The sequence below is a fragment of the Ischnura elegans genome, chromosome 11 (assembly GCF_921293095.1).
Source record: "Ischnura elegans chromosome 11, ioIscEleg1.1, whole genome shotgun sequence".
NCBI classification, from domain to species: domain Eukaryota; kingdom Metazoa; phylum Arthropoda; class Insecta; order Odonata; family Coenagrionidae; genus Ischnura; species Ischnura elegans.
Genome location: NC_060256.1, coordinates 35,248,496 through 35,260,321, shown reverse-complemented (window position 1 = coordinate 35,260,321; position 11,826 = coordinate 35,248,496). Strand labels below are relative to the sequence as shown.

Sequence of the window (11,826 nt, the reverse complement as noted above, 5' to 3'; positions counted from 1 at the left end):
CTATCTACATAATATATACTATGAAATGTGGTTCCTGCAAGTGCTTTCCATAGTTACCACAGTATTCAGTAACACCAAAAATTAGTATGACCCTCTTCCAAAGTTTTACGGCCACAAAAAATTAATCACAATTGAGTTACTGTAATCACATTGACATACAGCAGTATTCTTCCTAGGAACCAAGAGAAATATGTTCAAAAATATGGATTGTTTCTTTGGATCATCATGATGGATAAGCTATTGGTTTGAGAAATTTTGCCCTTTTACGTTACTTGGGGTTAAATTGAGGATTATAAAGAAATGCAAAATATTTCATAAACAACTTAATTCTTTTTATTCAAAACAACCAACAAGAGACTTCTTCCTTTATACAAATAGTTTTGTCAAATGGGCCCTGATAAAATACTTGACATGTAAATTGATCTAACTTTATATGATAAGAATGTTTATAAAATAAGGCAGCATTGATTTTTCACAGTTGTCTCTCTACAGCACTGAGACACTGCTTGGAAAGTTCAACCACAAATTATGTACCTTTATCTCATAAAATTGCCTAAAGTGACAAGGAGATTTTAAGATCATTACAGCACAATTACAGGGAATCACCTCCCTTCGCTGACATGAATCTAATTAAACCATTAAATGGCTCCTCATACATGCCCAGCTTCTTTCAGCTTGGCTACCAAGGCATCTACGTCTGGCAGCACAGCACCAGCTTGGCGCTTTGGAGGGTCCTCCACACTCACCACTTCTATGCGAGCAGCTGTGTCCACACCAAGGTCTTTGGGGCTCATTTTCTTAATTGGCTTCTTCTTGGCTTTCTAATTTACAGAAGAAATAAGAGAGAGAAACATGATGTTAATCAGAGGTAGATTTAACACTTTACTTGCCATGGACGAAACATTATGTCCTGTTAATCTTTCTGAAGATTGCTATGAACGTAATGTCTTCCAATTTTATTGGCTTTGTATACGTGAAGCCATAATATTTCACCCATGGAGCTTTTCCAGTTTACTGCTTAGCGGTTCTGTTATTTCAAAAATCAACTGCTTGATTGAAAAAGAGTTCACTTAATGTCTCGAGGACGAAAAGTTCTCTGTAGCTACCGGCAACCTTGGGTCGCACCCCTACCCTTCCGTCAGCCCCTGCGGCAAGTGTTCCATTTTGCTATGGCCCCAAGGGATAAGTGCGGTGTATGTCTTTGCCCACTATGTGCGTAAATTCTTTTGCGGAAAGAACCATTCCTTGAGGGCGCAGTGTCCCTTTTTGTCAACCGAGGTTTTTTGGCCTTCAGCGAGAGGACGCTTGAATTTTTATAGCAGCGTGATTTGGGAACCTCGAGTGTGTGGTAGTTGTGTGACTTGCTTTTTCGTTCCGTGCACAGATAATCTCGTCTGTGCATGAAATTGTACTTGAGTTTCTCATCAGCAATATATTTGTGCTATGCGGCCCACGTGCAGATATATTCCGGTCCACCCTGGTTGGAATCGTGTTCATTTTTGTGTACAATCCTGGACTTGTTCTTCCTCGCTTGGAGTGCTGGTGTGTCATTTTGTGAGAACCTATTGAGTCTTTATCAAAATGTTCAGCATGGCACATGGTAAATAAGTTGTCCATTCAAACGGGTTCAGTTGGTGCAGTACAGAAGAACAGGCACCGAATGCCTTTGGTGCTCTGAAATTCTGCAGTGGAGCGGGTAAGTATGATTTTTCGCCTAAGTGGCAACATCCTGGCTCTTCAATGGGAAGATAAGAGGGATGTGTACATGCTAACTACACGTCATAGGGCAGAAATGGTTAAATTCAGTGATCGGAGAGGAAGAGAGAAAATGAAACCAAAAGCTGTGGTGAGCTAAAACAAAGAAAGAATGGGTCCCATCTTTCAAATCTGAAAATTTCCTATAGGGGTACTTGAACATCGCAGTGGCAAATAGTGGCGTGAATTAGCATTTCATATTTTATAGATGAGTGTTTCATATGCCTGTGTAATGCGCAATAAAGTGAAGGGGAAAAAGGTTTCAATGACGAATTCATGAAAGAACTATGCTGTGAATTGGCAGTATCTGAGGAAGATCCAGAGGGCCTAGTACCAGTGGAGGTCAGCTAACACGATTATCACGGAAATATTTTGCTGAAACAATCCCCACTCCAGAAGTATTGCAAATATTGTAAAAAAATTGCAAAGTATGCCCTGAAAAAGGTAAAAAAAGAAACAGGGAAAGAAACCTCATTTCAGCGCAGCGTGTGTTAAGTGGGTTTTTGCGTATTCCCATGCTTTCAAGTGTACCACGCAAAGAAAAATGACATCACCTAAATTAAATGTTATTTTAGTAAAACAATGCAATTTTACAATATTTCCTTGGTTTAAATAGTTCAAATTGAGTGTAATAAAAAATTATAATGCATTTTATGGCTGTACACCCATGTCTAGTATAGCGCAATTTCGATTAGCGCAATTTCGATATAGCGCAAATTCGTTCCTCGGGGAAACATTGCAACGCAGTGTAGCATATCAAACCAAAATTTCAAAAGAATCAAATCAAAAATTTTAAACGCTCTCGTGATAAAACGTGAACTTGCGCTAAGTACACACGTAATTTCTATCAATTTACGCATATTAATATTATTTCTTGCCTCAAATCTTCTTTTTTGTTTATATATTAATCGAAATTCATTGCTGTGCAATTGCCAAAAGTATTACTCGTCATTGGGTCCAGATAGCCGGCCTACCGAAGATTTATCTCGTCTCCTTAACAGAATGATAATAAATAATTTAGATCGTTAATTAAGCGTGGGGCTAGTGGAAATGAGTTTTTTTTTCAGCAATACGGTTTGAGACGTATTTTTGCCGTCGTAGGTTACCGGGCGATTGACTTCCAGGTAGAGGGTCTACGCTAAAGCCTTCAAGGTCATCGGTATTCATGGGGGAGAAATGGAGCGGTGGCCGAGTTGCGCATGAATAGCATCAACACATAAAAGGGTCCGCTATAGAGTCTCAAACACAATGGCTTCGTTCCCTCCCCGCAGTCATAGGCCTTCTGCGTCTCAGGAAGACAGTTCAGCAGAAGAAGGTGATTTAGATAGAGCCATACAGAGTAAAAACCAAGAGAATATGGCAAAAAATAGGAATACGTGTAGAAAAATCAAGAATTTATCAAGAAAAACCATAAACCTAGAAGAGGACTTGAGAGAGGTCAATTGCTTTGAAAATGGAGAGCGTCAAAGCGATATTGCGTGGAAGTTTAAACTCACGATGCCTTATTTTGAATAAAGACGAAGCTATAATATCAGTGACCTCAGCCGCACCAACTTCAACCAAGCGGTCTACACATACGGAAAGTTCATGGTGAATCAGTACAAAAAGACTAGAGTGGTAATCGCTCCGAGACATTTAGTGAAAGCGGTTGGTTCCAGAATTTAAACGGCAAGCAGGTATTTTCAGTGCGGCGATATCAGGTGAATCTGCAAGTGTTGATAGCGCAGCCACCACAACATTTTCTGATGAACTCCAAGCTGTTATTGAAATTGGCTCCTTTCCCCCTCAACTAGATCTAGTGTTGACGAGACGATATTCTTTTGGAAAAGAATGCATTCTCGTTCATTCATTTTCAGGGAAGGAAAACCTGGGTCAGGTTTCAAGGCATTTAAAGACTGTTTCACGTAGCTGCTAATGACTCGGAGGACTTCAAATTACGATGATTTATCATTCATAAACTCCGCTAGCTATGAAATGGCATTTAAAGTAGCATTTTCCTGTCATTTCGATGAGCTACAAAAGGGCCTGGGTGACACAACAGTTGTTTTTAGACTAGTTTTAAAAATCGTCAACTGCCGGCAACGCATTACGATCCCCTGAGATAGCAGATGTTAGCCCACCCGCACGACAGGATGGAATTTCGAAAGCACGTAAGAATTTTTTTTAACGTGAATTAAAGTCTTTGAATGCGTGAATACTATCTTTAAAGATGTTTTAAACTGTAAATATTTATAGAAATAATGTTTTCGAAGGCTTTTTATGGGAATATAGATGTTTTAGAGGAAATTCAATACCAAAGACCTATGCTACCAGGAACGCATCCCTATCTTCCCTATGTTAAAACGCTCTCGTATAACGCAAATTCGTATAGCGCAAAGACCCCAAGGAACGCATCCCTTGCGCTATACGAGACATGGGTGTACATCATTTGTTGCAACTTTTTATTTTTCAAAAATGTATGTCGTAGATTTTCATTGTTAAATTATATATTTTAAAGTTAGCAATGAATTTTATTCCACTCATTCATAAATAAGAGCAAAGTTCATTTTTATTGAAGTGCACATTGTTGTAAATACAGTTTAATGTTTATGTTTAAAAAAAATGTACGAATTTTGTAAAAATGGCTTGATTTTTCAAATTAGCGACCAGCACTCAAAGAGTTAGGAAGGGGGAGGAGAGGGTGACAACTGTCCTGTAACTTCTGAAAACACTGAAAAGATAAGAATCTCTTATGATAAGAATGCTGGCCTCGGTGGCAGCGGGGTAATGTCTTCGCCTGCCAAACAAGAGGTTGAGGGTTCGAGTCCCGCCCAGGTTGGTTTCCCCAGTCCAGGGCATGGTTGTTCATGTACGATTACTTGTAACATTTGTTGAATACCCCGATGTAAAATGGCCATTGTGAGCTGTATTCGGTGGTTTGAGAATAAAATTAAAATAAAACTCTATGGTTGCACTCCAACGAAGTTTATATGTCACCAGTTTAACAAAAAGTACTAATATACACTGATGATTATGCAAAAGACACTTGTGTACACATTTTAGGTCACGGATGCATTATTACTGTTAGGTATTGCATATCACCCATGGGTCGTGAAAAGTAAGGAACCTCAGCAAAATCACAAAGTTAATCTGCCTCTAATCATGGGCGTACCCAGCGGGGGGCCAGAGGAGGCAGCTGCCCCCCTAGAAGCAAATGTCTTTAAGGAAAATAATATTTTTTCAAGTAAATAATTTTAAAAACTAATAAAGAGGTGCTACAGTTTCCTTAAAATGTTGATTTCATTCACCTTTTTCATGCTTAAATCTTACCTACAACTTTAACAACCATGGCTTGCCCCCCCCCCCCCCCTAGTTTTGATCCTGGGTATGCCCTTGCCTCAAATAAGATTATATTCTACAGCACAAATAGATACTAATGCCTAGTTGGAAAACGTGTGGAAAATAAGCAGCGGGGAAAGGCATGGCCTATAAAAAGTAAGAAAACTACAACAAATGAAAATTAAGTCAAGGCTTCTGAGGGAAATGCTACATTTTTTATAATTATTTATTTTTGAATATAATACCTTGGCCTAAACCAGCACCTCAGAGATACGAAAAATTTAAAGATTTTGAGAGGCAACGCTTGAGCCTCAAGTCACTAAATCTGGTTACTTACATAGAAAAATTTGGTAGAAAGAGGTCATCATGAGTTCATCAAAAATTACCAATGAGAAAAGCTTGAAAAGCTTAAAAAAACTTCTTTGCTGCAGAACTTATCATTTTCGAAAATAGTGAAAAAGTGAGCTTTTTAAAAATAGAGATAAAATTCACTTTTTTTCAAATTAGCAAGTAAAAGTGAGTCAGTGGAAGCCCAAGGGACCCTCAAAAATAAGTAAAAGCCAGTAGCATAGCCAGGAATTTCGTTCGGGGGGTCCAAAACCAGGGAAGAAAATTTTTTAAAAAGAGGGTACTAAGTAACTAATTTTAACACTTTTCATAATCGAAAAAACTTCATTTGTTAAAAAATATTTTGTAAATTCATGATTTTTCAATATTTTGTTTTCTTTTATGAAGGAAAATAATTGTGTTTTCATATTTTGGGGGGGGTCCGGACCCCCCCCCCCTGGCTACGCCTCTGGTACAAGCTCAAGGACTTAGTTTAATACAGGAATATCATTTACAATAAGTGTTGGTATAGATCTACAAAAATTTATGTGAAACTGATATTATAACAATGCAAAATAGATGTCTCTCTAAAGAAGCATATGTTTACACTCATATTAGTTAAGAATGATCGTATCAAGAGACAAGCTAAGGTAGTAAGCTGCTAGTGGTTCTCACCATTATATTGGGCAGAGTGGCGTAGCGAGGCTCGTTGAGACGAAGATCAGCACTGATAACAGCCGGTATCTTCAACTTGATAGTCTCCAAGCCACCGTCAATTTCCCTAGTCACTGTCAACCCATCTCCAGTCTTCTCAACCTGAGGAAATAAGGAGACAAGAGTCAGAAACTAATTATGTAAACCCAACTCTTGCACAGCAATTAGGTTCTCTAAACCACACATCAGCCAAGAGTTATTTTCAGCTGAACCACTTCACACTTGATAGTGACCTATTTTAAAGGGGAGCCTTCAATTCTGATCATCCATTTGACATAAATTTAGAAAATCTGTCAGATATGTTCCACTCATATTACTGAGTTGACTGTTATTTTTTCTTAGTTTTTATATTTCTTCTTTTAGAATAAGTGGGAGGAAATAAAATTAAAGTCTCTGCTCTACTTAGGCAGAAAGGAAAATAAATTTTCTTTAGTAACGAAAACAATTTTTTTACGGACCATAACTGAAGGATAAGAGTTCACCTGCTAAGGTCTACGTTAGACTAGAGAACATAACTCTAAGTCTAGTGCTTGACAGGTTAACACTTATTATTCTCCAACCTGTAGATGATTGCCAAATTCAATTGAAATACCAGTTCCGGGGGTTCTTTGTCAGTGTGAAAGGCATTTGGATATTCTTGCCATCAGACATTTCCACTTAAGCAAATGCTGAAGTTCAACTTAATTTATTTCACTTAATTTTCACATAAATTTTAATTAAACTTCAACATTCTTAATTGGCAGAATCAAGTGAGTAGTCATTGCTGGCTAGACCAAAAACCGGCAGAGGTTTCAATATCCAAGGAAGTGCGATAATGTGTTCCTTCTGATGAAGTCAGATAGTCATGTCCTTATTCGTCATCCACAAACCCTATCTTTTTTATATCTTTCATGGTTAACTATGAGATTCAATGCTACCTATGATGTCATTCAGGCTTCCCATAAAATGTTTCACAAATTGTAAAAAAAATTAACCAAGGGCCAACTCTGTAGAACTCACCTTAGATGCGAATGTTCCCTGTGGCCAGTCGAGAAGAGCTGCAATCATTTGAGCTGTTTGGTTTGAGTCATCATCGATGGCCTGTAAGGCATTAACACCAATAACATTAGACATTGGATAAAAGGAATATTTATTACAAGTTCAGACCTTGTTTTAAAAAATTCTATTTTCTATTGAATCAAAAAATTTTGACAAATGAATCCCACATAAAAAAATAAGGATTCACTAATCATTATTACCGAATGTATTATTAGATTCAATTCAATAATTTTTTGGTGTATAATTTGTCTAAAACATAGGCTATTGTATATGAGGTTTAGGTTTTCCCGGCGTATCAAGTGCAGAAAAGTTTCTTGGGTTTTCCACCAGTTGATGTTGGCCACGTCTCCCAATTGGGAGATATAGATAACATCAACCGGTGAAAAACCTGAGAAACTTTTCTGCACATAGGCTACTATCTTCAAATTCCCTCAATTGTCCATAATTTTTAACTGCTCACTAGACTCATGACACCTTGAAACAAAACGATTTTAAGAGGATGCATCACTCCCACTTAACAGGTCTTCATTTGTAATGGGTTTCGGTTTTAAATGGATGTCTCGTTGAAACAAATTGAATATGTGGAGTAAACAGCATTTGCCTGTGCTTCAAATTTAAAAATTTCGCTTTCGTATTTTTAAAATTTGAGATGCAATAAATCAGGGGTTTATAAGGGCTGGTTCAACTCCTCCACTCCTCGACCCTCTCCCTAGATTTTGTGACAAAACCATGCAATGAATATTGCCAGTTCGGTGAATAAAAAATTATTATTATTATTATTAGATAAGAAACATATAAAAGAATTAAGTGCCTTAGTCAGAATTAGTTTAATGAATAAAACAATAAAAACTCTACCTCAGAATTTTCTATGATGTAAAGTTTTTATATTTCTGTTAAATGTTTATGAGGGATAACTATTTCATAACCTGAAATTTTCAAGGCAGTAGTCTGTGTTTCAAATAAACAATGCACAAATCAAGTAAAAATATGACAAGTTGAGAGGGGGTGATGATGTTCTTCACAATATTTTCATTACGAGCATATATTCTTATTTTCATAAAAGCAATTTTTAAAACCACTTATGTAAGAGTTAAATTGGTGGTGCATGCTTGTACAAACTATATAGCAAGACGTGCGTGAGGCTATTTTTTTTTGCTCCTATAATTTTGATTTTGAGGGGAGAACGTTTTGAGTGATATCCCGAGACACACTAGAGGTGAAGTATTGATACCTGTTTGCCAACGATCACAATGTCTGCCTTCTCATCTTGAGCAAGTTTAGCTATGATCTTAGAGACGTGCAGTGGCTGCAAAGTCTCATATTCGGCACCCGCCACTTCGACGTGAATGCCCCTATCCACCCCCATGGCCAGTGCAGTCCTCAAGGTCTCCTGACAAACAAAAGAAAAAGATAAAAATCATAAAATAACATTGGTTTCATACTAACTCTCCATTTTCCTGATTTCTAACATGAATTTTTCAAATTTCTCTGCCTATATCCAGATGCAAAGTAGTCTTAACAAGGGATTTTACGGGAAAATGCAGCAAGTAACATTGTGAAATAAAGTGAAGCAGTAGAAATAGTTCCATCACTGGCATAGAAGGAATTTACACTGTAACTTTGCAGAAGACATCAAAAGAGAGGAAATTTATGAATCCAAGCAAATTTCATCCAATTAGTATTGATAAATACATCACTAGATAATTGCACACACAAGAAGGTGCAAAAACTTAAAATATAATGAAGGTGATATGGCTCAGTTTTTTTATTAAAATGATGAGAATGCTGGCTTTATGCCTAGAATGAAAGATAAAATTATTTTACAAAAAATTGTCCACTTATCCTGATAGCCTATGATAGTGGTGGGAACAATTGGGAATAATTCAATTGCCATAATTCCCTTTAAATTGCTGTTTTTCATTCAATTTTTCAAAAACTCCTTATTTTTCTGTATCAAGAACCACTAAATGTATAACAAGAAGTAAGGTTTGCAATGAATCCTAGGTGGACGATTTTTTCTTATCGATTGTAATTTTATTTGCCCTAAAGCTACATCTACTACTCTTTTCCTAGTTCTTCAGTCAGACATCAAATAAGTGAAGTTATCCTTGTATTAAAAAAATGTTTACATACTTAGACTATACAACTAGTACTTCAGAACACAAGTACAACATCTTTTTATTTTAAAGTGGCATTGCACAAACTTTTAATGAATTGCTTCTATCAATATGATCATCATCATCATCACAGGTCAATAATTCTCAGATTGGTTGGATGCAGTTTCCTATGGAGGTAAAAGTGCCCTTGGAGATTACAGTCTTTGAAAAACTGCAGTTTCACCCAGAGTTTAAATAGTTGTGAAAAATAAACTATGACATATAAGCAAGAAAAATTCCATACAGTTTCATGACAACATGAAAGTATAAAAAATTCAAAGTTTTTCTAAGTATGAGTTGGTGGGTGTCATGCCTGCATAAAATGACACGGAATAACCCAATTCTGTCTTTGAGCTAATCAGCCAACTACTGAAGTCATTAATGGGAATTTTATAGGGCCAGTACACACCTTGAAAGTCAAGGAACTAAATGTTTTTAGGCGTATCAAATAGGCATATCAAATTCAATGAACTATATATTGCTTTTTATGGAAAAATTATGCATGATAAACAGAGCATGTGACTCGCTCCACGGCAAAATAAAATCCTACGCGTCAGCAACATAAGTAGAGGTCACTGATTAGCATTGAAAAGTATGGACAACTATTTTTCTATAGGGCAATGAGCTGCTCCTTCAACACCTACCAAATAAAATACCTTCTCGACTATCTATCATCACTAAGACTTGATCACAAATGAGAAAAAGCTGGAGGCCTTCCAGCGCTCAACAGCAATTATATTAAGGAGCATCATATAATTTTTTTTCTGATGTCCCAATTTCTCCACCAGCTTCTCCAACAAGAAGTTTAGCATTCATCATAGAAAGCAACGACAAATTTGCTGGGAAGCAAACATCTGGTCAAACTTCAATACTTTCCTCTAAAAGCGAGTAGAAAGTAAAACATGCAATACCTGAGCCTGTGCTGGTCCACAAGACACGGCAATAACTTCGGACGCCAACTTCTTCTCCTTCATCCGTACTGCTTCTTCGACCCCAATTTCATCGAAGGGGTTCATTGAATGTTTCACTCCCTCTGTCACAACTCCAGTCTTGTCTGGCTTCACCCGAACCTGATGCGAATAATTTATTCATATTACGCTCACATAAAGTAGCGAAATGATAAACAAAGCAGACAGGTGAACGATTAAAGTTTAGCAATAATTGCACGGGAATTTTGTAACAAAATTGCAGCCCCAATTGGCAAAAAAATATACTTGCAGGAGGAAGTAAAACATTTCCATAAAACGAACTAAAGAAGCAAAAATAAACTAGATATTTTTTAATATTTCAACACCGCAATTGTAGTGGAAACAACTTATTTTCACTCCATTACTAGAAGAAAATAGCTTTATACAACATTTCCCTGCAATAATTAATGTTTGTAAGAGAACTCTACCCGCTATTAAAGAGAAATAGTCATAACCGCACCAATTGCCAATAATTATTCAATTAAATGGAACCTTGAACTTTGATCTATGGGTCGAATCAATAACGGAAGCATTGCCAATTGCACTTCAAGGGGAGATGGAACACAAAAATCCATGCAAATGTAACATCTATTTACTTACTTTCACGGCATAATCAATAACTCTTTTAACACCAACAAGAACGCGAGCCATTTCCTGACTTTTCCCACCACAGAGACAACGTTACGTGAAGGAGTGAGTTTCGAAATGAGAGTAAAGAAGTTGATGTGCAAATTGCGCAGCCGAGATAAGTCTCGTGTACGCAAACAAGAGATGGCACAAGTGTCGAACTGTTGCTTGAATTAAAATTAGGACTCAAGACTTCTCAATAGTTATAAAATTTTTAGAAACTTTCCCAAAAAGGGTTGCTGTTATATCTGATTTTTCCAGTCTAAATCATCTAAATCTGAACTTTTTCCTTGTGCAATGAAGGTGAGGTTACAATTGTACTTTAGTTTTTAAATCTTTGTGTAAATTCCTCCATTCCATGGAAACGTTTCCTCAAATTTTTCTTCAGTGGCGCAGCAAAAATGTTCAGTAAATGCCTATATTAGAGTGAATTAATACGGAAACGGTGAAGCAATGTAACGGATATCGCTAGTTAAAAATTTAATTATTCAACATTATTATCACTTATAGATATGGGACCATGCATGACTCTGGGCAGTGGCATAGCGAGGGTGGCATAGGGTCCAGCCCGAAATATTAAAACACAGTTACTTTGCTTCGTGAAATAAAACAAAATATTTGAAAAATGATGAATTTACAAAAGATTTCTTCGACTAATTATTTTTTTTTCGATTATTACAAGTGTTAAAACAAGTTTAAAACCCTCTACATAGTACCCTGTTTTTCAAACATTTCCCCCCTTATTTCGGACCCCCCTGAACTAAATTCCTGGCTACGCCTCTATGACTGTGGCACTACATACCAACTACGATATGAGAGAGTGAAATTCATTGAGGGCCCAGTGGCGCAGCGATAGGGGAATTTGGGGGATAAAATCCCCCCTAGAGCTCAGAGAAATTTTTAAAAGTTAAATCCATTTTATG

General features: G+C 36.9%; 1 protein-coding gene across 1 annotated transcript; it reads right to left on the bottom strand.

The window, feature by feature from the left end:
• Nucleotides 1-310: 310 nt before the first annotated feature.
• Nucleotides 311-11,004, bottom strand: LOC124168011 (electron transfer flavoprotein subunit beta). The gene is made up of 6 exons (XM_046546089.1): nt 10,877-11,004; nt 10,220-10,378; nt 8,384-8,542; nt 7,114-7,194; nt 6,076-6,216; nt 311-821 (listed from the first exon to the last, which is right to left on the bottom strand). The coding sequence occupies exons 1-6, from the start codon at nt 10,925-10,927 to the stop codon at nt 651-653; spliced, it is 762 nt and encodes a 253-aa protein (XP_046402045.1). The 5' UTR covers nt 10,928-11,004; the 3' UTR covers nt 311-650.
• Nucleotides 11,005-11,826: the final 822 nt, after the last annotated feature.